The 24072-nt window shown below is 52.3% G+C and overlaps 1 protein-coding gene and 1 long non-coding RNA gene across 2 annotated transcripts in view; both read right to left on the bottom strand.

Annotated features, from left to right (window-relative positions):
• Positions 1–455: 455 nt before the first annotated feature.
• The window catches only part of LOC127926940 (serine/threonine-protein kinase B-raf-like), a 130602-nt gene continuing 106985 nt past the window's right edge, over positions 456–24072 (bottom strand). Inside the window, 9 exon segments of the mRNA XM_052512567.1 lie at positions 456–598; positions 1697–1847; positions 6542–6676; positions 7210–7341; positions 9516–9634; positions 10863–10909; positions 16184–16360; positions 18813–19015; positions 23621–23757. Coding sequence (XP_052368527.1) covers positions 576–598; positions 1697–1847; positions 6542–6676; positions 7210–7341; positions 9516–9634; positions 10863–10909; positions 16184–16360; positions 18813–19015; positions 23621–23757 — 1124 coding nt within the window. The 3' untranslated portion in view covers positions 456–575.
• On the bottom strand, positions 1861–5407 carry LOC127926942 (uncharacterized). The gene is made up of 5 exons (XR_008125597.1): positions 5369–5407; positions 5238–5270; positions 3416–3449; positions 3048–3282; positions 1861–2350 (listed from the first exon to the last, which is right to left on the bottom strand). It is a non-coding gene; the product is annotated as an uncharacterized LOC127926942 (long non-coding RNA).

The following is a 24072-nucleotide window of genomic DNA, read 5'->3' as shown; positions in this document are numbered from 1 at the left end:
TGGTTGTGAGTCTGGTTTTCTGGTTGTGGTGTGGTTGGGAGTCTGGAGATCTGGGAGTCTGGTTGGGAGTCTCCTTGGGAGTCTGGTTGGGTGTCTGGTTGGGTGTCTGGTTGGGTGTCTGGTTGGGTGTCTGGTTGGGTGTCTGGTTGGGTGTCTGGTTGGGTGTCTGGTTGGGTGTCTGGTTGGGTGTCTGGTTGTGTGTCTGGTTGTGTGTCTGGTTGGGTGTCTGGTTGGGTGTCTGGTTGGGTGTCTGGTTGGGTGTCTGGCTGAACTGGTTGGGTGTCTGGAACTTTTCCTTGTTTCTAAAATCTTTGGTAGTTTAAATGGTGATTCCCCAAGACTCCTGGAATGAAGAGAAGAGAGATCTGGTTGTCTGGTTGAGTGTCCTGGTTGTGGAGCGGAGTCTGGAAGGGTGTCTGGTTGGGTCTGTTGGTGTGGAAAGTTGAAACAGCACGGAGACTAGGATGTTGGTTTGTGGTTAAAATGGATGAAGTAATCCACCGCAGGAACACAAGACTTGGTTGAAGAGGGACGAGGGACGGACTGGCTGAACTGGTGGAATCTGGATCAGCATCTTATTTAAATGCTGAAAACTCCCCTGGAATGAAGAGAAGAGAGAGAAGATCAGGTTGGAAGAGAGGAGAGAGACAGAAGGACAGAGTGGAAGAGAGAGAGAGGAGAGAGACAGAAGGACATAGTGGAAGAGAGAGAGAGGAGAGAGACAGCAGTACAGAGTGGAAGAGAGGAGAGAGACAGCAGTACAGAGTGGAAGAGAGAGAGAGGAGAGAGACAGCAGTACAGAGTGGAAGAGAGAGAGAGGAGAGAGACAGCAGTACAGAGTGGAAGAGAGAGAGAGGAGAGAGACAGCAGTACAGAGTGGAAGAGAGAGAGAGGAGAGAGAGACAGCAGTACAGAGTGGAAGAGAGAGAGGAGAGAGACAGCAGTACAGAGTGGAAGAGAGAGAGAGGAGAGAGAGACAGCAGTACAGAGTGGAAGAGAGAGAGAGGAGAGAGAGACAGCAGTACAGAGTGGAAGAGAGGAGAGAGAGACAGAAGGACAGAGTGGAAGAGAGAGAGGAGAGAGACAGCAGTACAGAGTGGAAGAGAGAGAGAGGAGAGACAGCAGTACAGAGTGGAAGAGAGAGAGAGGAGAGACAGCAGTACAGAGTGGAAGAGAGAGAGAGGAGAGACAGCAGTACAGAGTGGAAGAGAGAGAGAGGAGAGAGACAGCAGTACAGAGTGGAAGAGAGAGAGAGGAGAGAGACAGCAGTACAGAGTGGAAGAGAGAGAGAGGAGAGAGACAGCAGTACAGAGTGGAAGAGAGAGAGAGGAGAGAGACAGCAGTACAGAGTGGAAGAGAGAGAGAGGAGAGAGACAGCAGTACAGAGTGGAAGAGAGAGAGAGGAGAGAGACAGCAGTACAGAGTGGAAGAGAGAGAGAGGAGAGAGACAGAAGGACAGAGTGGAAGAGAGAGAGAGAGAGAGACAGCAGTACAGAGTGGAAGAGAGAGAGAGGAGAGAGACAGCAGTACAGAGTGGAAGAGAGAGAGAGAGAGAGACAGCAGTACAGAGTGGAAGAGAGAGAGAGGAGAGAGACAGCAGTACAGAGTGGAAGAGAGAGAGGAGAGAGACAGCAGTACAGAGTGGAAGAGAGAGAGAGGAGAGAGACAGCAGTACAGCGTGTGTGTGGCCCCTCACCGTATCCCCCCTGTATCGGGGTTTTGGGGGAGGAGCAGGCGTACAGGCTGAAGTCCTCCGTCTGGAACCCGGCTCGGTTCAGTGAGGGTTCCGACGCGGAGCGGTGGATCTTGGGTAAAGAACGCGCCAGCAGCTCAATGGACGCCAGGATCTGACAGAGGAGGTCAGAGGAGAAAACACAGGAGGTTATTAGGTCATCCCTAGCCAATCACCTCTCTCCAATCACTCGTCTCAAATAGGAAGAAAGCTGACAGCCAAGTCAGAGAATCTTAGATTGAGGCTGTCAGCAGATCCTCAGCTGGGCATTCCAGCAGCTTTTAAAAACACAGTGAGACGTTAGTGTGAATGTATTTCTAGTACTCTGAGGCCACCTGGTGGTGGAAATAACACATTCTCCTTCATACATACAAGTTAAACAACAACCAAGGAGTGCTGGCTCGGTCCCCACACAGGTGACCAGCCTTAACCACATGAGCAGGAAGAGGTTTCTGGTGAGGTGAATATCTTGGTGGGGTGGATAGTCTTGGTCATTTTAAAACATTCAGCTCAACCCCTGGCGTGTACAGTGAAGTGTTCTCCATCGTTACCTGAGGGAATAGGGGTCCCGTCCTCCATAGTTACCTGAGGGAATAGGGGTCCCGTCTCCATAGTTACCTGAGGGAATAGGGGTCCCGTCTCCATAGTTACCTGAGGGAATTAGGGGTCCCGTCTCCATCGTTACCTGAGGGAATAGGGGTCCCGTCCTCCATAGTTACCTGAGGGAATAGGGGTCCCGTCTCCATAGTTACCTGAGGGAATAGGGGTCCCGTCCTCCATCGTTACCTGAGGGAATAGGGGTCCCGTCTCCATAGTTACCTGAGGGAATAGGGGTCCCGTCTCCATAGTTACCTGAGGGAATAGGGGTCCCGTCTCCATAGTTACCTGAGGGAATAGGGGTCCCGTCTCCATAGTTACCTGAGGGAATAGGGGTCCCGTCTCCATAGTTACCTGAGGGAATAGGGGTCCCGTCTCCATCGTTACCTGAGGGAATAGGGGTCCCGTCTCCATAGTTACCTGAGGGAATAGGGGTCCCGTCTCCATAGTTACCTGAGGGAATAGGGGTCCCGTCTCCATAGTTACCTGAGGGAATAGGGGTCCCGTCTCCATCGTTACCTGAGGGAATAGGGGTCCCGTCTCCATCGTTACATGAGGGAATAGGGGTCCCGTCTCCATAGTTACCTGAGGGAATAGGGGTCCCGTCTCCATAGTTACCTGAGGGAATAGGGGTCCCGTCCTCCATAGTTACCTGAGGGAATAGGGGTCCCGTCTCCATAGTTACCTGAGGGAATAGGGGTCCCGTCTCCATAGTTACCTGAGGGAATAGGGGTCCCGTCTCCATCGTTACCTGAGGGAATAGGGGTCCCGTCTCCATAGTTACCTGAGGGAATAGGGGTCCCGTCCTCCATAGTTACCTGAGGGAATAGGGGTCCCGTCCTCCATCGTTACCTGAGGGAATAGGGGTCCCGTCCTCCATAGTTACCTGAGGGAATAGGGGTCCCGTCCTCCATCGTTACCTGAGGGAATAGGGGTCCCGTCTCCATAGTTACCTGAGGGAATAGGGGTCCCGTCTCCATCGTTACCTGAGGGAATAGGGGTCCCGTCTCCATCGTTACCTGAGGGAATAGGGGTCCCGTCCTCCATAGTTACCTGAGGGAATAGGGGTCCCGTCTCCATAGTTACCTGAGGGAATAGGGGTCCCGTCCTCCATCGTTACCTGAGGGAATAGGGGTCCCGTCCTCCATAGTTACCTGAGGGAATAGGGGTCCCGTCTCCATCGTTACCTGAGGGAATAGGGGTCCCGTCTCCATAGTTACCTGAGGGAATAGGGGTCCCGTCTCCATAGTTACCTGAGGGAATAGGGGTCCCGTCCTCCATCGTTACCTGAGGGAATAGGGGTCCCGTCTCCATAGTTACCTGAGGGAATAGGGGTCCCGTCTCCATAGTTACCTGAGGGAATAGGGGTCCCGTCTCCATAGTTACCTGAGGGAATAGGGGTCCCGTCTCCATAGTTACCTGAGGGAATAGGGGTCCCGTCCTCCATAGTTACCTGAGGGAATAGGGGTCCCGTCCTCCATAGTTACCTGAGGGAATAGGGGTCCCGTCCTCCATCGTTACCTGAGGGAATAGGGGTCCCGTCCTCCATCGTTACCTGAGGGAATAGGGGTCCCGTCTCCATCGTTACCTGAGGGAATAGGGGTCCCGTCTCCATAGTTACCTGAGGGAATAGGGGTCCCGTCTCCATAGTTACCTGAGGGAATAGGGGTCCCGTCCTCCATAGTTACCTGAGGGAATAGGGGTCCCGTCTCCATAGTTACCTGAGGGAATAGGGGTCCCGTCTCCATCGTTACCTGAGGGAATAGGGGTCCCGTCTCCATAGTTACCTGAGGGAATAGGGGTCCCGTCTCCATCAGGGGTCCCGTCTCCATAGTTACCTGAGGGAATAGGGGTCCCGTCTCCATCGTTACCTGAGGGAATAGGGGTCCCGTCTCCATCGTTACCTGAGGGAATTAGGGGTCCCGTCTCCATAGTTACCTGAGGGAATAGGGGTCCCGTCCTCCATAGTTACCTGAGGGAATAGGGGTCCCGTCTCCATAGTTACCTGAGGGAATAGGGGTCCCGTCCTCCATAGTTACCTGAGGGAATAGGGGTCCCGTCTCCATCGTTACCTGAGGGAATAGGGGTCCCGTCTCCATAGTTACCTGAGGGAATAGGGGTCCCGTCTCCATCGTTACCTGAGGGAATTAGGGGTCCCGTCTCCATAGTTACCTGAGGGAATAGGGGTCCCGTCCTCCATAGTTACATGAGGGAATAGGGGTCCCGTCCTCCATCGTTACCTGAGGGAATAGGGGTGCCGTCTCCATAGTTACCTGAGGAATAGGGGGTCCCGTCTCCATAGTTACCTGAGGGAATGGGGTCCCGTCTCCATCTACCTGAGGGAATAGGGGTCCCGTCTCCATCGTTACCTGAGGGAATAGGGGTCCCGTCCTCCAGTTACCTGAGGGAATAGGGGTCCCGTCCCATCCCTGAGGAATAGGGGTATCTTACCTGAGGGAATAGGGGTCCCGTCCTCCATCGTTACCTGAGGGAATAGGGGTCCCGTCTCCATCGTTACCTGAGGGAATAGGGGTCCCGTCCTCCATCGTTACCTGAGGAATAGGGGTCCCGTCCTCCATAGTTACCTGAGGGAATAGGGGTCCCGTCCTCCATCACCTGAGGAATTAGGGTCCCGTCTCCATCGTTACCTGAGGGAATAGGGGTCCCGTCTCCATAGTTACCTGAGGGAATAGGGGTCCCGTCTCCATAGTTACCTGAGGGAATAGGGGTCCCGTCCTCCATCACCTGAGGGAATCTAGGGGTCCCGTCCTCCAGGTTACCTGAGGGTTAGGGTCCCGTCTCCATCGTTACCTGAGGGAATAGGGGTCCCGTCCCACCATCGTTACCTGAGGGAATTATCCCGTCTCCATCGTTACCTGAGGAATAGGGGTCCCGTCTCCATCGTTACCTGAGGGAATAGGGGTCCCGTCTCCATCGTTACCTGAGGGAATAGGGTCCCGTCCTCCATCGTTACCTGAGAATAGGGGTCCCGTCTCCATAGTTACCTGAGGGAATAGGGGTCCCGTCCTCCATCGTTACCTGAGGAAATAGGGGTCCTGTCCTCCATAGTTACCTGAGGGAATAGGTTCCCGTCCTCCATAGGCCCGTCTCCATAGTTACCTGAGGGAATAGGGGTCCCGTCTCCATCGTTACCTGAGGGAATAGGGGTCCCGTCTCCATAGTTACCTGAGGGAATAGGGGTCCCGTCCTCCATCCCTGAGGGAATAGGGGTCCCGTCTCCATGTTACCTGAGGGAATAGGGGTCCTCTCCATAGTTACCTGAGGGAATAGGGGTCCCGTCTCCATCAGTTACCTGAGGGAATAGGGGTCCCGCTCCACGTTACCTGAGGGAATAGGGGTCCCGTCCTCCATAGTTACCTGAGGGAATAGGGGTCCCGTCCTCCATCTTACCTGAGGGAATTAGGGGTCCCGTCCTCCATCTTACCTGAGGGAATAGGGGTCCCGTCTCCATAGTTACCTGAGGGAATAGGGGTCCCGTCTCCATAGTTACCTGAGGGAATAGGGGTCCCGTCCTCCATCGTTACCTGAGGGAAGAGGGGTCCCGTCTCCATAGTTACCTGAGGGAATAGGTCCCGTCTCCATCGTTACCTGAGGGAATAGGGGTCCCGTCTCCATAGTTACCTGAGGGAATTAGGGGTCCCGTCTCCATGAGTTACCTGAGGGAATAGGGGTCCCGTCTCCATGTTACCTTTAGGGAATAGGGGTCCCGCATTTACCTGAGGGTGGGGTCCCGTTCCATAAAAACCTGAGGGAATATCTGATCCATTTACCTGAGGGAGGGGTCCCGTCTCCATAGTTACCTGAGGGAATAGGGGTCCCGTCTCCATGTTACCTGAGGGAATAGGGGTCCCGTCTCCATAGTTACCTGAGGGAATACCCGTTCTGATACCTGAGGGAATAGGGGTCCCGTCTCCAGTTACCTGAGGGAATAGGGGTCCCGTCTCCATAGTTACCTGAGGGAATAGGGGTCCCGTCCTCCATCGTTACCTGAGGGAATAGTGGTCCCGTCTCCATCGTTACCTGAGGGAATAGGGGTCCCGTCCTCCATCGTTACCTGAGGGAATAGGGGTCCCGTCCTCCAACGTTACCTGAGGGAATTAGGGGTCCCGTCCTCCATCGTTACCTGAGGGAATAGGGGTCCCGTCCTCCATCGTTACCTGAGGGAATAGGGGTCCCGTCCTCCATCGTTACCTGAGGGAATAGGGGTCGTTCCTCTCTCTTCTTCTTCATACAGTCAGCCATCAGCCTCCTCATGGCTTTAGGACAGTTGGAGCGCACCTTACTGAGGTCAGGAGACAGGTATCCCCGACCCACCATGAAGATTATCTAGAGGAGAGAGGTAGAGGGTCAGAGGTCAGGAGACAGGTATCCCCGACCCACCATCAAGATTATCTAGAGGAGAGAGGTAGAGGGTCAGAGGTCAGGAGACAGGTATCCCCGACCCACCATGAAGATTATCTAGAGGGGAGAGGTGGAGGGTTAGAGGTCAGGAGACAGGTATCCCCGACCCACCATGAAGATTATCTAGAGGAGAGAGGTGGAGGGTTAGAGGTCAGAGGTCAGGGGACAGGTAGCCCCGACCCACCATGAAGATTATCTAGAGGGGAGAGGTGGAGGGTTAGAGGTCAGAGGTCAGGAGACAGGTATCCCCGACCCACCATGCAAATTATCTAGAGGGGAGAGGTAGAGGGTTAGAGGTCAGGAGACAGGTATCCCCGACCCACCATGAAGATTATCTAGAGGGGAGAGGTGGAGGGTTAGAGGTCAGGGGTAGGAGACCTTGCTCAGGTAGGACAGGACCCCAGACATCAACTCCTAGAGAACATTATAAATGTATATAAAACAGGAGAGATATCTACCTGGTCTCTGTTATTGATGTTGGAGTAGGGCAAGGCCCCAGACATCAACTCGTAGAGAACTATCCCGAAGGCATAGACGTCGGACTGGAAGCTGTAAGGGTTCTTATCCTGCAGACGGATGACCTCTGGGGCCTACAGGCAGACGGGGGGCAGCAGAGTCACACAGTTTACCAAGATATACAGCCACATTGGGCAGGGTCGGGCTCAATTACAGTCAAGTCAAGAAGTACACTGTCAATTACAATTCTCTTCAAATGGAGGAATTATAATTTTTGGGTTTACTTCCTGAATTGATTGGAATTGACCTTTCACCCTGTACACTGGGTCTCAAAAGTATCGTCCTTGCGCCTTCCGTCCTCGCCTCCTCCTCAAACCGCACTGGAGGAGAAGATTTGAGGTACCGCCCCCCCCAGACCCTCTCCACCAATGAGCTTTGAGATGGAGGCCAGAAGAGAGGAGGGTAAGGAATTGAGGAAAGACTAATTGCGTCCCGAGCTCATGTCACATTTAGACTGATGCATTTATTGACTGTGTTTCCTAAAAACCAACAGATATCTGATCCTTTCAGAGCAGCTCTGATCACGTAGATTACATTCTGATAACGTAGATTACATTCTAATAACGTAGATTACATTCTGATAACGTAGATTACATTCTGATAACGTAGATTACATTCTGATAACGTAGATTACATTCTAATAACATAGATTACATTCTGATAACGTAGATTACATTCTAATAATGTAGATTACATTCTAATAACATAGATTACATTCTAATAACATAGATTACATTCTAATAACGTAGATTACATTCTAATAACGTAGATTACACATTCTGATAACGTAGATTACACATTCTAATAACGTAGATTACACATTCTAATAACGTAGATTACACATTCTGATAACGTAGATTACACATTCTGATAACGTAGATTACACATTCTGATAACGTAGATTACACATTCTGATAACGTAGATTACACATTCTGATAACGTAGATTACACATTCTAATAACGTAGATTACACATTCTAATAACGTAGATTACACATTCTGATAACGTAGATTACATTCTGATAACGTAGATTACACATTCTGATAACGTAGATTACATTCTGATAACGTAGATTACATTCTAACAACGTAGATTAATGTGGTTAGAGGGTTGGGCCAGTAACCGGAAGGTTGCTGGATCGAATCCCCGAGCTGACAAGGTAAAGAAATCTGTTGTTCTGCCCCTGAGCAAGGCAGTTAACCCCTGTTCCCCTGAACAAGGCAGTTAACCCACTGTTCCCCTGAACAAGGCAGTTAACCCACTGTTCCCCTGAACAAGGCAGTTAACCCCCTGTTCCCCTGAACAAGGCAGTTAACCCACTGTTCCCCTGAGCAAGGCAGTTAACCCACTGTTCCCCTGAACAAGGCAGTTAACCCACTGTTCCCCTGAACAAGGCAGTTAACCCACTGTTCCCCTGAACAAGGCAGTTAACCCACTGTTCCCCTGAACAAGGCAGTTAACCCACTGTTCCCCTGAACAAGGCAGTTAACCCACTGTTCCCCTGAACAAGGCAGTTAACCCACTGTTCCCCTGAACAAGGCAGTTAACCCACTGTTCCCCTGAACAAGGCAGTTAACCCACTGTTCCCCTGAACAAGGCAGTTAACCCACTGTTCCCCAGGCGCTGAAGACATGGATGTTGACTAAGGCAGCCCCCTCACACCTCTCTGATTCAGAGGGTTAAATGAGGAAGACACACTTCAGTTGGACAACTGACTAGGTATTCCCCTTTCCCTAGATTAAATTCTAATAATGTAGATTAAATTCTAATAATGTAGATTGAATTCTAATAATGTAGAATAAATTCTAATAATGTAGATTGAATTCTAATAATGTAGAATAATGTAGATTGAATTTTAATAATGTAGAATAATGTAGATTGGATTCTAATAATGGTTGTTTAATAATGTAGATTGGTTTCCTAATCCCTGTAGATTGGACTCTAATCCACAGGATTGGAGCCAATAATGTAGCTTGTTCAATAATGGTGGGAGGATTCTAACGGGACTGTAGATTGGCCTAATAATGTAGATTACATTCTAATAATGTAGATTACATTCTAATAATGTAGATTGGATTCTAATAATGTAGATTACATTCTAATAATGTAGATTGGATTCTAATAATGTAGATTGAATTCTAATAATGTAGATTGGATTCTAATAATGTAGAATAATGTAGATTGAATTCTCTTGCTGGTTGTTTAGTCTATTCAGGTTCTCCGCTTAATCCCTGCAGTATCACTCACCATCCACAGGATGGAGCCAGAGAGCTGTTCAAACTGGTGGGAGCCGCTCCAGCGGGACTTCACTGTGGCCAGGCCGAAGTCTCCTATCTTCACGGTCAGGTCCTCGTGTAGGAAGATGTCTGGGAGGGGAGGGGTTAAGGAACAGAAAGCTAAGGGACTGCTGGAGGAGCTCCGTCTGGGGAGGAGAGGGGGAGCTCCGTCTGGGGAGGAGAGGGGGAGCTCCGTCTGGGGAGGAGAAGGGGAGCTCCGTCTGGGGAGGAGAAGGGGAGCTCCGTCTGGGGAGGAGAAGGGGAGCTCCGTCTGGGGAGGAGAGGGGGAGCTCCGTCTGGGGAGGAGAGGGGGAGCTCCGTCTGGGGAGGAGAAGGGGAGCTCCGTCTGGGGAGGAGAAGGGGAGCTCCGTCTGGGGAGGAGAAGGGGAGCTCCGTCTGGGGAGAGAGGGGAGCTCCGTCTGGGGAGGAGAAGGGGAGCTCCGTCTGGGGAGGAGAAGGGGAGCTCCGTCTGGGGAGGAGAAGGGGAGCTCCGTCTGGGGAGGAGAAGGGGAGCTCCGTCTGGGGAGGAGAAGGGGAGCTCCGTCTGGGGAGGAGAAGGGGAGCTCCGTCTGGGGAGGAGAAGGGGAGCTCCGTCTGGGGAGGAGAGGGGAGCTCCGTCTGGGGAGAGGGGGAGCTCCGTCTGGGGAGAGGGGGAACTCCGTCTGGGGAGAGGGGGAACTCCGTCTGGGGAGAGGGGGAACTCCGTCTGGGGAGAGGGGGAACTCCGTCTGGGGAGAGGGGGAACTCCGTCTGGGGAGAGGGGGATCTCCGGGGGGAGCTCCGTGGGGAGAGGGGAGAGGGGGGGGGAGCTCCGTCTGGGGAGAGGGGGGGGAGCTCCGTCTGGGGAGAGGGGGGGAGCTCCGTCTGGGGAGAGGGGGAACTCCGTCTGGGGAGAGGGGGAGCTCCGTCTGGGGAGAGGGGGAACTCCGTCTGGGGAGAGGGGAACTCCGTCTGGGGAGAGGGGAGGGGGAACTCCGTCTGGGGAGAGGGGAACTCCGGCTGGGGAGAGGGGGAGCTCCGGCTGGGGAGAGGGGGAGCTCAGTCTGCACCAACACTTGTCTCCATCTCACCTAGTCCACCTGAAGATGGAGGCTCTAACTGTAGGTCCCTCTGAATAACAGCGTCCTGCTAAATGACTACCATGTAAAAACAGATCTGAACACAAAGACTATATCCTATCGATGACATGTCGATTAGGTGACACAGCGGAGAGGGGTGATTATGACTGCCTTCCTTATAGAATGGGTCAAAGGTCAGACAGACTGTGAAAGGTGCTTGTTGGAAAAAAAGGTGAAAGGTCAGAGGTCAGAGAGGATACTGTTGCTCTTCAGGTCTCTGTGGATGATGGATTTGGCGTGAAGGTAACTAGGGAGGAAAACCACAACAAGCACAGGTTAGTTAGTAATCAATAAACACTGGTACACTAGACATATTTACAGTCCCAGGTTAGTTAGTAATCAATAAACACTGGTACACTAGACATATTTACAGTCACAGGTTAGTTAGTAATCAATAAACACTGGTACACTAGACATATTTACAGTCCCAGGTTAGTTAGTAATCAATAAACACTGGTACACTAGACATATTTACAGTCCCAGGTTAGTTAGTAATCAATAAACACTGGTACACTAGACATATTTACAGTCCCAGGTTAGTTAGTAATCAATAAACACTGGTACACTAGACATATTTACACTCTCCTAACCTCCACTGTACCAGTCAAGATTCTCCAAACCTCCACTGTACCAGTCTGTCCACGTTAAGACTCTCCTAACCTCCACTGTACCAGTCAAGACTCTCCTAACCTCCACTGTACCAGTCAGTCCACGTTAAGACTCTCCTAACCTCCACTGTACCAGTCAAGACTCTCCTAACCTCCACTGTACCAGTCAGTCCACGTTAAGACTCTCCTAACCTCCACTGTACCAGTCAGTCCACGTTAAGACTCTCCTAACCTCCACTGTACCAGTCAGTCCACGTTAAGACTCTCCTAACCTCCACTGTACCAGTCAGTCCACGTTAAGACTCTCCTAACCTCCACTGTACCAGTCTGTCCAGGTTAAGACTCTCCTAACCTCCACTGTACCAGTCAGTCCACGTTAAGACTCTCCTAACCTCCACTGTACCAGTCAAGACTCTCCTAACCTCCACTGTACCAGTCTGTCCAGGTTAAGACTCTCCTAACCTCCACTGTACCAGTCAGTCCACGTTAAGACTCTCCTAACCTCCACTGTACCAGTCTGTCCAGGTTAAGACTCTCCTAACCTCCACTGTACCAGTCAAGACTCTCCTAACCTCCACTGTACCAGTCTGTCCACGTTAAGACTCTCCTGACCTCCACTGTACCAGTCAAGACTCTCCTAACCTCCACTGTACCAGTCAGTCCACGTTAAGACTCTCCTAACCTCCACTGTACCAGTCAAGACTCTCCTAACCTCCACTGTACCAGTCAGTCCACGTTAAGACTCTTTTAATCTCCACTGTACCAGTCTGTGATTGTCAAGACTCTCCTAACCTCCTAGTTGTGAGTTCTGCAGGTCCCTACAGTAGTTCAGAGTCTGACTCATTTAAATGCAGCTCTATCTGCTGTGTTGTGTTGGCCAGAGACTGAGCACATCAATGCCTTATGAGACAGACAATGGAAAGTAGGAGTCAGAGTAGGGGACGAGGGCGTGAACCAGGAGAGTCAGCGTAGGGGACGAGGGTGTGAACCAGGAGAGTCAGCGTAGGGGACGAGGGTGTGAACCAGGAGAGTCAGCGTAGGGGACGAGGGTGTGAACCAGGAGAGTCAGCGTAGGGGACGAGGAGAGTCAGCGTAGGGGACGAGGGTGTGAACCAGGAGAGTCAGCGTAGGGGACGAGGGCGTGAACCAGGAGAGTCAGCGTAGGGGACGAGGAGAGTCAGCGTAGGGGACGAGGGTGTGAACCAGGAGAGTCAGCGTAGGGGACGAGGGTGTGAACCAGGAGAGTCAGCGTAGGGGACGAGGGTGTGAACCAGGAGAGTCAGCGTAGGGGACGAGGAGAGTCAGCGTAGGGGACGAGGGTGTGAACCAGGAGAGTCAGCGTAGGGGACGAGGGTGTGAACCAGGAGAGTCAGCGTAGGGGACGAGGGTGTGAACCAGGAGAGTCAGCGTAGGGGACGAGGGTGTGAACCAGGAGAGTCAGCATAGGGGACGAGGGCGTGAACCAGGAGAGTCAGCGTAGGGGACGAGGGTGGGAACCAGGAGAGTCAGCGTAGGGGACGAGGGCGTGTGAACCAGGAGAGTCAGCGTAGGGGACGAGGAGAGTCAGCGTAGGGGACGAGGGCGTGAACCAGGAGAGTCAGCGTAGGGGACGAGGGCGTGAACCAGGAGAGTCAGCGTAGGGGACGAGGGCGTGAACCAGGAGAGTCAGCGTAGGGGACGAGGAGAGTCAGCGTAGGGGACGAGGGCGTGAACCAGGAGAGTCAGCGTAGGGGACGAGGGCGTGAACCAGGAGAGTCAGCGTAGGGGACGAGGGCGTGAACCAGGAGAGTCAGCGTAGGGGACGAGGGCGTGAACCAGGAGAGTCAGCGTAGGGGACGAGGGCGTGAACCAGGAGAGTCAGCGTAGGGGACGAGGGCGTGAACCAGGAGAGTCAGCGTAGGGGACGAGGGCGTGAACCAGGAGAGTCAGCGTAGGGGACGAGGGCGTGAACCAGGAGAGTCAGCGTAGGGGACGAGGGCGTGAACCAGGAGAGTCAGCGTAGGGGACGAAGGCGGGAACCAGGAGAGTCAGCGTAGGGGACGAGGGTGTGAACCAGGAGAGTCAGCGTAGGGGACGAGGAGAGTCAGCGTAGGGGACGAGGAGAGTCAGCGTAGGGGACGAGGAGAGTCAGCGTAGGGGACGAGGAGAGTCAGCGTAGGGGACGAGGGAACCAGGAGAGTCAGCGTAGGGGACGAGGAGAGTCAGCGTAGGGGACGAGGAGAGTCAGCGTAGGGGACGAGGGCGTGAACCAGGAGAGTCAGCGTAGGGGACGAGGGCGTGAACCAGGAGTCAGCGTAGGGGACGAGGAGAGTCAGCGTTTCGAGGGGACCAGGAGAGTCAGCGTAGGGGACGAGGGCGTGAACCAGGAGAGTCAGCGTAGGGGACGAGGGTGTGAACCAGGAGAGTCAGCGTAGGGGACGAGGGCGTGAACCAGGAGAGTCAGCGTAGGGGACGAGGGCGTGAACCAGGAGAGTCAGCGTAGGGGACGAGGGTGTGAACCAGGAGAGTCAGCGTAGGGGACGAGGGTGTGAACCAGGAGAGTCAGCGTAGGGGACGAGGGTGTGAACCAGGAGAGTCAGCGTAGGGGACGAGGGTGTGAACCAGGAGAGTCAGCGTAGGGGACGAGGGCGTGAACCAGGAGAGTCAGCGTAGGGGACGAGGGTGTGAACCAGGAGAGTCAGCGTAGGGGACGAGGGCGTGAACCAGGAGAGTCAGCGTAGGGGACGAGGAGAGTCAGCGTAGGGGACGAGGAGAGTCAGCGTAGGGACGAGGGTGAACCAGGAGAGTCAGCATAGGGGACGAGGGTGTGAACCAGGAGAGTCAGCCTAGGGGACGAGGGTTTGAACCAGGAGAGTCAGCGTACAAAGGACGAGGTTGTGAACCAGGAGAGTCAGCATAGGGGACGAGGGTGTGAACCAGGAGAGTCAGCCTAGGGGACGAGGACGTGAACCAGGAGAGTCAGCATAGGGGACGAGGGTGTGAACCAGGCTATTTCAGGCCCTGCTAATGACAAAACAGCCCCTGCTAGAGTCAGCCTAGGGGACGAGGGTTTGAACCAGGAGAGTCAGCGTAGGGAACGAGGGCGTGAACCAGGAGAGTCAGCGTAGGGGACGAGGGTGTGAACCAGGAGAGTCAGCGTAGGGGACGAGGGCGTGAACCAGGAGAGTCAGCGTAGGGGACGAGGGTGTGAACCAGGAGAGTCAGCGTAGGGGACGAGGAGAGTCAGCGTAGGGGACGAGGAGAGTCAGCGTAGGGGACGAGGAGAGTCAGCGTAGGGGACGAGGAGAGTCAGCGTAGGGGACGAGGAGAGTCAGCGTAGGGGACGAGGGTGTGAACCAGGAGAGTCAGCGTAGGGGACGAGGGCGTGAACCAGGAGAGTCAGCGTAGGGGACGAGGAGAGTCAGCGTAGGGGACGAGGAGAGTCAGCGTAGGGGACGAGGAGAGTCAGCGTAGGGGACGAGGGCGTGAACCAGGAGAGTCAGCGTAGGGGACGAGGGTGTGAACCAGGAGAGTCAGCGTAGGGGACGAGGGCGTGAACCAGGAGAGTCAGCGTAGGGGACGAGGGCGTGAACCAGGAGAGTCAGCGTAGGGGACGAGGGCGTGAACCAGGAGAGTCAGCGTAGGGGACGAGGCGTGAACCAGGAGAGTCAGCGTAGGGGACGAGGGTGTGAACCAGGAGAGTCAGCCTAGGGGACGAGGGCGTGAACCAGGAGAGTCAGCGTAGGGGACGAGGGCGTGAACCAGGAGAGTCAGCGTAGGGGACGAGGGTGTGAACCAGGAGAGTCAGCGTAGGGGACGAGGAGAGTCAGCGTAGGGGACGAGGGTGTGAACCAGGAGAGTCAGCGTAGGGGGACGAGGGTGGGAACCAGGAGAGTCAGCGTAGGGGGACGAGGGTGTGAACCAGGAGAGTCAGCGTAGGGGACGAGGGGAGTCAGCGTAGGGGACAAAACAGTGTGACGAGGAGAGTCAGCGTAGGGGACGAGGGCGTGAACCAGGAGAGTCAGCGTAACCAGGACGAGGGTGTGAACCAGGAGAGTGAACCAGGAGAGTCAGCGTAGGGGACAAAACAGGGAGTCAGCGTAGGGGACGAGGAGAGTCAGCGTAGGGGACGAGGGCGTGAACCAGGAGAGTCAGCGTAGGGGACGAGGGTGTGAACCAGGAGAGTCAGCGTAGGGGACGAGGGTGTGAACCAGGAGAGTCAGCGTAGGGGACGAGGGCGTGAACCAGGAGAGTCAGCGTAGGGGACGAGGGGTGAACCAGGAGAGTCAGCGTAGGGGGACGAGGGCGTGAACCAGGAGTCAGCGTAGGGGACGAGGGTGTGAACCAGGAGAGTCAGCGTAGGGGACGAGGGCGTGAACCAGGAGAGTCAGCGTAGGGGACGAGGGCGTGAACCAGGAGAGTCAGCGTAGGGGACGAGGGCGTGAACCAGGAGAGTCAGCGTAGGGGACGAGGGCGTGAACCAGGAGAGTCAGCGTAGGGGACGAGGGCGTGAACCAGGAGAGTCAGCGTAGGGGACGAGGGGGTGAACCAGGAGAGTCAGCGTAGGGGACGAGGAGAGTCAGCGTAGGGGACGAGGAGAGTCAGCGTAGGGGACGAGGGCGTGAACCAGGAGAGTCAGCGTAGGGGACGAGGGCGTGAACCAGGAGAGCCCTTGCTCTGCAAGGGCCCTGCTATTTCAGGAAGGCTGTTTCATGGAGCGATGGGTAACGAGGCTTCGTGGGTGACTGTTGTTGATGTGTGCAGAAGGTCCTGGTTTCGCGCCCAGGTATGGGCGAGGGGACGGTTTAAAATTATACTGTTACACGTGAACCAGGGGATGCATCCCAAATAGCAGCCTATTCCCTATGTCTGGGACAAGCTCTGGGAACAGGGTGCTAGTCGGGGTACATCCCGTGTGTCGTGGACGAACTCACTCCATGCCCTGCGCGGTCTGCCGGGCGATATCTATGAGCTTGATCATCTCAAACTTGGTCTCTATGATGTGTAGATGGTGGTAGAGGGAGGAACCCTCACACCACTGGGTCACGATGGCCAGCTGAGGCTTGGTGGTGTAACCCATGAACAGCAGGATGTTGACGTGACGAGTCTTCCTGTTTGGAAGCAGAGAGAGGAAACCACTGAGGAGGAGCTTTCAGTTATCCACCCAGCATGCTATTTCATGACAAAACAGAGAAGCCCTGCTATTTCATGACAAAACAGAGAAGCCCTGCTATTTCATGACAAAACAGAGAAGCCCTGCTATTTCATGACAAAACAGAAGCCCTGCTATTTCATGACAAAACAGAAGCCCTGCTATTTCATGACAAAACAGAAGCCCTGCTATTTCATGACAAAACAGAAGCCCTGCTATTTCATGACAAAACAGAAGCCCTGTTATTTCATGACAAAACACAGAAGCCCTGCTATTTCATGACAAAACAGAGAAGCCCTGCTATTTCATGACAAACAGAAGCCCTGCTATTTCATGACAAAACACAGAAGCCCTGCTATTTCATGACAAAACAGAGAAGCCCTGCTATTTCATGACAAAACAGAAGCCCTGCTATTTCATGACAAAACAGAAGCCCTGCTATTTCATGACAAAACAGAAGCCCTGCTATTTCATGACAAAACAGAAGCCCTGCTATTTCATGACAAAACAGAGAAGCCCTGTTATTTCATGACAAAACAGAAGCCCTGCTATTTCATGACAAAACAGAGAAGCCCTGCTATTTCATGACAAAACAGAAGCCCTGCTATTTCATGACAAAACAGAAGCCCTGCTATTTCATGACAAAACACAGAAGCCCTGCTATTTCATGACAAAACAGAAGCCCTGCTATTTCATGACAAAACAGAGAAGCCCTGCTATTTCATGACAAAACAGAGAAGCCCTGCTATTTCATGACAAAACAGAGAAGCCCTGCTATTTCATGACAAAACAGAGAAGCCCTGCTATTTCATGACAAAACAGAGAAGCCCTGCTATTTCATGACAAAACAGAGAGCCCTGCTATTTCATGACAAAACAGAAGCCCTGCTATTTCATGACAAAACAGAAGCCCTGCTATTTCATGACAAAACAGAGAAGCCCTGCTATTTCATGACAAAACAGAAGCCCTGCTATTTCATGACAAAACAGAAGCCCTGTTATTTCATGACAAAACAGAAGCCCTGCTATTTCATGACAAAACAGAAGCCCTGCTATTTCATGACAAAACAGAAGCCCTGCTATTTCATGACAAAACAGAAGCCCTGCTATTTCATGACAAAACACAGAAGCCCTGCTATTTCATGACAAAACAGAAGCCCTGCTATTTCATGACAAAACAGAAGCCCTGCTATTTCATGACAAAACAGAAGCCCTGCTATTTCATGACAAAACACAGAAGCCCTGCTATTTCATGACAAAACAGAAAGCCCTGCTATTTCATGACAAAACAGAAGCCCTGCTATTTCATGACAAAACAGAAGCCCTGCTATTTCATGACAAAACAGAAGCCCTGCTATTTCATGACAAAACAGAAGCCCTGCTATTTCATGACAAAACAGAAGCCCTGCTATTTCATGACAAAACAGAAGCCCTGCTATTTCATGACAAAACAGAGAAGCCCTGCTATTTCATGACAAAACAGAAGCCCTGCTATTTCATGACAAAACAGAAAAACAGAAGCCCTGCTATTTCATGACAAAACAGAGAAGCCCTGCTATTTCATGACAAAACAGAAGCCCTGCTATTTCATGACAAAACAGAAGCCCTGCTATTTCATGACAAAACAGAGAAGCCCTGCTATTTCATGACAAAACAGAAGCCCTGCTATTTCATGACAAAACAGAAGCCCTGCTATTTCATGACAAAACAGAAGCCCTGCTATTTCATGACAAAACAGAAGCCCTGCTATTTCATGACAAAACAGAAGCCCTGCTATTTCATGACAAAACAGAGAAGCCCTGCTATTTCATGACAAAACAGAAGCCCTGCTATTTCATGACAAAACATAATGACAAAACAGAAGCCCTGCTATTTCATGACAAAACAGAAGCCCTGCTATTTCATGACAAAACAGAAGCCCTGCTATTTCATGACAAAACAGAAGCCCTGCTATTTCATGACAAATTTCATGACAAAACAGAAGCCCTGCTATTTCATGACAAAACACAGAAGCCCTGCTATTTCATGACAAAACAGAAGCCCTGCTATTTCATTTCAGCGTAGACAAAACACAGAAGCCCTGAACAAAACAGAAGCCCTGCTATTTCATGACAAAACAGAAGCCCTGCTATTTCATGACAAAACACAGAAGCCCTGCTATTTCATGACAAAACAGAGAAGCCCTGCTATTTCATGACAAAAACAGAAGCCCTGCTATTTCATGACGGAACAGAAGCCCTGTTTACACTATACTTGTCGGTTATACTGTATATCCCACCCAACACACCTAAGACCTGGAAGATAGCAGTTAATCGCCTCCAAGTCAACGCAGTAAAACTACTATTTCCACCACTGTGTACATGCCGAGCTTTTCATTACCGTGACTTCACCGTTAAAAACCCCGTGTCTTACCGGAGGACTCCCACCTCGTTCTTAAAGGCATGTAGCTGCTGTGGTGTGGGAGCGGTCACGTTCAACATCTTCACCGCCACGTCGCCGTGCCACTTGCCCTTGAAGACGGTCCCAAAGGACCCAGAGCCTATCCTCTGACCCAGGGTGATCTGACCTTCTGAGATCTCCCAGTCGTCACTAGAGTCCCGTCTGCCCAGGGTTTTCTACATGGGGGGGAGGAACACATAGATGGTTTTACTTCCTGCTTTACAACAGAGCCTATCCTCTGACCCAGGGTGATCTGACCTTCTGAGATCTCCCAGTCGTCACTAGAGTCCCGTCTGCCCAGGGTTTTCTACATGGGGGGGAACACATAGATGGTTTTACTTCCTGCTTTACAACAGAGCCTATCCTCTGACCCAGGGTGATCTGACCTTCTGAGATCTCCCAGTCGTCACTAGAGTCCCGTCTGCCCAGGGTTTTCTACATGGGGGGGGGGGGCACACACAGATGGTTTTACTTCCTGCTTTACAACAGAGCCTATCCTCTGACCCAGGGTGATCTGACCTTCTGAGATCTCCCAGTCGTCACTAGAGTCCCGTCTGCCCAGGGTTTTCTACATGGGGGGAACACATAGATGGTTTTACTTCCTGCTTTACAACAGAGCCTATCCTCTGACCCAGGGTGATCTGACCTTCTGAGATCTCCCAGTCGTCACTAGAGTCCCGTCTGCCCAGGGTTTTCTACATGGGGGGGACACATAGATGGTTTTACAACAGAGCCTATCCTCTGACCCAGGGTGATCTGACCTTCTGAGATCTCCCAGTCGTCACTAGAGTCCCGTCTGCCCAGGGTTTTCTACATGGGGGGGAACACATAGATGGTTTTACTTTTTTACAACAGAGCCTATCCTCTGACCCAGGGTGATCTGACCTTCTGAGATCTCCCAGTCGTCACTAGAGTCCCGTCTGCCCAGGGTTTTCTACATGGGGGGACACATAGATGGTTTTACTTCCTGCTTTACAACAGAGCCTATCCTCTGACCCAGGGTGATCTGACCTTCTGAGATCTCCCAGTCGTCACTAGAGTCCCGTCTGCCCAGGGTTTTCTACATGGGGGGGGGAAACACATAGATGGTTTTACTTCCTGCTTTACAACAGAGCCTATCCTCTGACCCAGGGTGATCTGACCTTCTGAGATCTCCCAGTCGTCACTAGAGTCCCGTCTGCCCAGGGTTTTCTACATGGGGGGGGGGACACATAGATGGTTTTACTTCCTGCTTTACAACAGAGCCTATCCTCTGACCCAGGGTGATCTGACCTTCTGAGATCTCCCAGTCGTCACTAGAGTCCCGTCTGCCCAGGGTTTTCTACATGGGGGGGAACACATAGATGGTTTTACTTCCTGCTTTACAACAGAGCCTATCCTCTGACCCAGGGTGATCTGACCTTCTGAGATCTCCCAGTCGTCACTAGAGTCCCGTCTGCCCAGGGTTTTCTACATGGGGGGGTGGGGGGAGGTGTGGGGCACACAGATGGTTTTACTTCCTGCTTTACAACAGAGCCTATCCTCTGACCCAGGGTGATCTGACCTTCTGAGATCTCCCAGTCGTCACTAGAGTCCCGTCTGCCCAGGGTTTTCTACATGGGGGTGGACCTTCTGGGGGGTCCCGTCTGCCCACACATAGATGGTTTTACTTCCTGCTTTACAACAGAGCCTATCCTCTGACCCAGGGTGATCTGACCTTCTGAGATCTCCCAGTCGTCACTAGAGTCCCGTCTGCCCAGGGTTTTCTACATGGGGGAACACATAGATGGTTTTACTTCCTGCTTTACAACAGAGCCTATCCTCTGACCCAGGGTGATCTGACCTTCTGAGATCTCCCAGTCGTCACTAGAGTCCCGTCTGCCCAGGGTTTTCTACATGGGGGGGGAACATAGATGGTTTTACTTCCTGCTTTACAACAGAGCCTATCCTCTGACCCAGGGTGATCTGACCTTCTGAGATCTCCCAGTCGTCACTAGAGTCCCGTCTGCCCAGAGTTTTCTACATGGGGGGGGACACATAGATGGTTTTACTTCCTGCTTTACAACAGAGCCTATCCTCTGACCCAGGGTGATCTGACCTTCTGAGATCTCCCAGTCGTCACTAGAGTCCCGTCTGCCCAGGGTTTTCATGGGGGGGGAACACATAGATGGTTTTACTTCCTGCTTTACAACAGAGCCTATCCTCTGACCCAGGGTGATCTGACCTTCTGAGATCTCCCAGTCGTCACTAGAGTCCCGTCTGCCCAGGGTTTTCTACATGGGGGGGGGGACACATAGATGGTTTTACACACATAGATGGTTTTACTTCCTGCTTTACAACAGAGCCTATCCTCTGACCCAGGGTGATCTGACCTTCTGAGATCTCCCAGTCGTCACTAGAGTCCCGTCTGCCCAGGGTTTTCTACATGGGGGGGGGAACACATAGATGGTTTTACTTCCTGCTTTACAACAGAGCCTATCCTCTGACCCAGAGTGATCTGACCTTCTGAGATCTCCCAGTCGTCACTAGAGTCCCGTCTGCCCAGGGTTTTCTACATGGGGGGAACACATAGATGGTTTTACTTCCTGCTTTACAACAGAGCCTATCCTCTGACCCAGGGTGATCTGACCTTCTGAGATCTCCCAGTCGTCACTAGAGTCCCGTCTGCCCAGGGTTTTCTACATGGGGGGGGGGACACATAGATGGTTTTACTTCCTGCTTTACAACAGAGCCTATCCTCTGACCCAGGGTGATCTGACCTTCTGAGATCTCCCAGTCGTCACTAGAGTCCCGTCTGCCCAGGGTTTTCTACATGGGGGGGGGGGAAAACAGAGCCTAGATGGTTTTACTTCCTGCTTTACAACAGAGCCTATCCTCTGACCCAGGGTGATCTGACCTTCTGAGATCTCCCAGTCGTCACTAGAGTCCCGTCTGCCCAGGGTTTTCTACATGGGGGGGGGGAACACATAGATGGTTTTACTTCCTGCTTTACAACAGAGCCTATCCTCTGACCCAGGGTGATCTGACCTTCTGAGATCTCCCAGTCGTCACTAGAGTCCCGTCTGCCCAGGGTTTTCTACATGGGGGGGAACACATAGATGGTTTTACTTCCTGCTTTACAACAGAGCCTATCCTCTGACCCAGAGTGATCTGACCTTCTGAGATCTCCCAGTCGTCACTAGAGTCCCGTCTGCCCAGGGTTTTCTACATGGGGGGGGGACACATAGATGGTTTACTTCCTGCTTTACAACAGAGCCTATCCTCTGACCCAGGGTGATCTGACCTTCTGAGATCTCCCAGTCGTCACTAGAGTCCCGTCTGCCCAGGGTTTTCTACATGGGGGGGGAACACATAGATGGTTTTACTTCCTGCTTTACAACAGAGCCTATCCTCTGACCCAGGGTGATCTGACCTTCTGAGATCTCCCAGTCGTCACTAGAGTCCCGTCTGCCCAGGGTTTTCTACATGGGGGGGACACATAGATGGTTTTACTTCCTGCTTTACAACAGAGCCTATCCTCTGACCCAGGGTGATCTGACCTTCTGAGATCTCCCAGTCGTCACTAGAGTCCCGTCTGCCCAGGGTTTTCTACATGGGGGGAACACATAGATGGTTTTACTTCCTGCTTTACAACAGAGCCTATCCTCTGACCCAGGGTGATCTGACCTTCTGAGATCTCCCAGTCGTCACTAGAGTCCCGTCTGCCCAGGGTTTTCTACATGGGGGGGAACACATAGATGGTTTTACTTCCTGCTTTACAACAGAGCCTATCCTCTGACCCAGGGTGATCTGACCTTCTGAGATCTCCCAGTCGTCACTAGAGTCCCGTCTGCCCAGGGTTTTCTACATGGGGGGGAACACATAGATGGTTTTACTTCCTGCTTTACAACAGAGCCTATCCTCTGACCCAGGGTGATCTGACCTTCTGAGATCTCCCAGTCGTCACTAGAGTCCCGTCTGCCCAGGGTTTTCTACATGGGGGAAGGGGTTTTACTTCCTGCTTTAACACATAGATGGTTTTACTTCCTGCTTTACAACAGAGCCTATCCTCTGACCCAGGGTGATCTGACCTTCTGAGATCTCCCAGTCGTCACTAGAGTCCCGTCTGCCCAGGGTTTTCTACATGGGGGGGGGGGAACACATAGATGGTTTTACTTCCTGCTTTACAACAGAGCCTATCCTCTGACCCAGGGTGATCTGACCTTCTGAGATCTCCCAGTCGTCACTAGAGTCCCGTCTGCCCAGGGTTTTCTACATGGTGGGGAGGGGGCACACATAGATGGTTTTACTTCCTGCTTTACATCAGAGCCGGTCTTAAAGTGGCAGCGCATGGTGACAGGCTCTGTGCGTTATCACCACACTGTGTGTGTTTTTACTAGGTCTTTCTCCGACTGAATACCTGCTCATTTTCTAGCCATCTTGACAACTCCTGTAGTCATTGTTTGGCATCTCAGTCATATTGTAAACTTATTGATCCTGCTTTGTGATACACCAGTCAGCTCTAAGGTCTGTGTTCCTTATACACCAATCAGCTCTAAGGTCTGTGTTCCTTATACACCAATCAGCTCTAAGGTCTGTGTTCCTTATACACCAATCAGCTCTAAGGTCTGTGTTCCTTATACACCAATCAGCTCTAAGGTCTGTGTTCCTTATACACCAATCAGCTCTAAGGTCTGTGTTCCTTATACACCAATCAGCTCTAAGGTCTGTGTTCCTTATACACCAATCAGCTCTAAGGTCTGTGTTCCTTATACACCAATCAGCTCTAAGAAGGTCTGTGTTTTGTAGCGGTTGTGTCTCACCATCTTATTGCGGTCGTCAGACGAGGACGATGACTTCCTCTCTCTCTGTGGACACGGAGACTTCTGAGGAGCCTTCACATTGGTCAATGAGCCAGGCAGCGAGGCCGGGGGCGTGGCCGACAGCCCTGCAGTCGACCCTAATTGGAAGTAGGAGAGGGAGGGAGGGGGTTAGGGAGGGAGGGAGGGGGGGAGGTAAACAAAAGAAAAGGAAAGATGAGGATGAGAAGAAACGGAGGGCAAACAGAACGGCGGTAGGAGGAGGAAGAGGAGGAAGAGGAGGAAGACAGGGCTTGAGTGATAGAGAGAAGGGATATGTCCAGTCCCAAACTGACACCTAGACCCTATGCCCTAGGATCGACCCCTAGACCCTATGCCCTAGGATCGACCCCTAGACCCTATGCCCTAGGATCGACCCCTAGACCCTATGCCCTAGGATCGACCCCTAGACCCTA

Source organism: Oncorhynchus keta, unplaced genomic scaffold (genome assembly GCF_023373465.1).
Source record: "Oncorhynchus keta strain PuntledgeMale-10-30-2019 unplaced genomic scaffold, Oket_V2 Un_contig_86_pilon_pilon, whole genome shotgun sequence".
NCBI lineage: Eukaryota > Metazoa > Chordata > Actinopteri > Salmoniformes > Salmonidae > Oncorhynchus > Oncorhynchus keta.
This window is presented reverse-complemented; position numbering and strand designations above follow the sequence as displayed.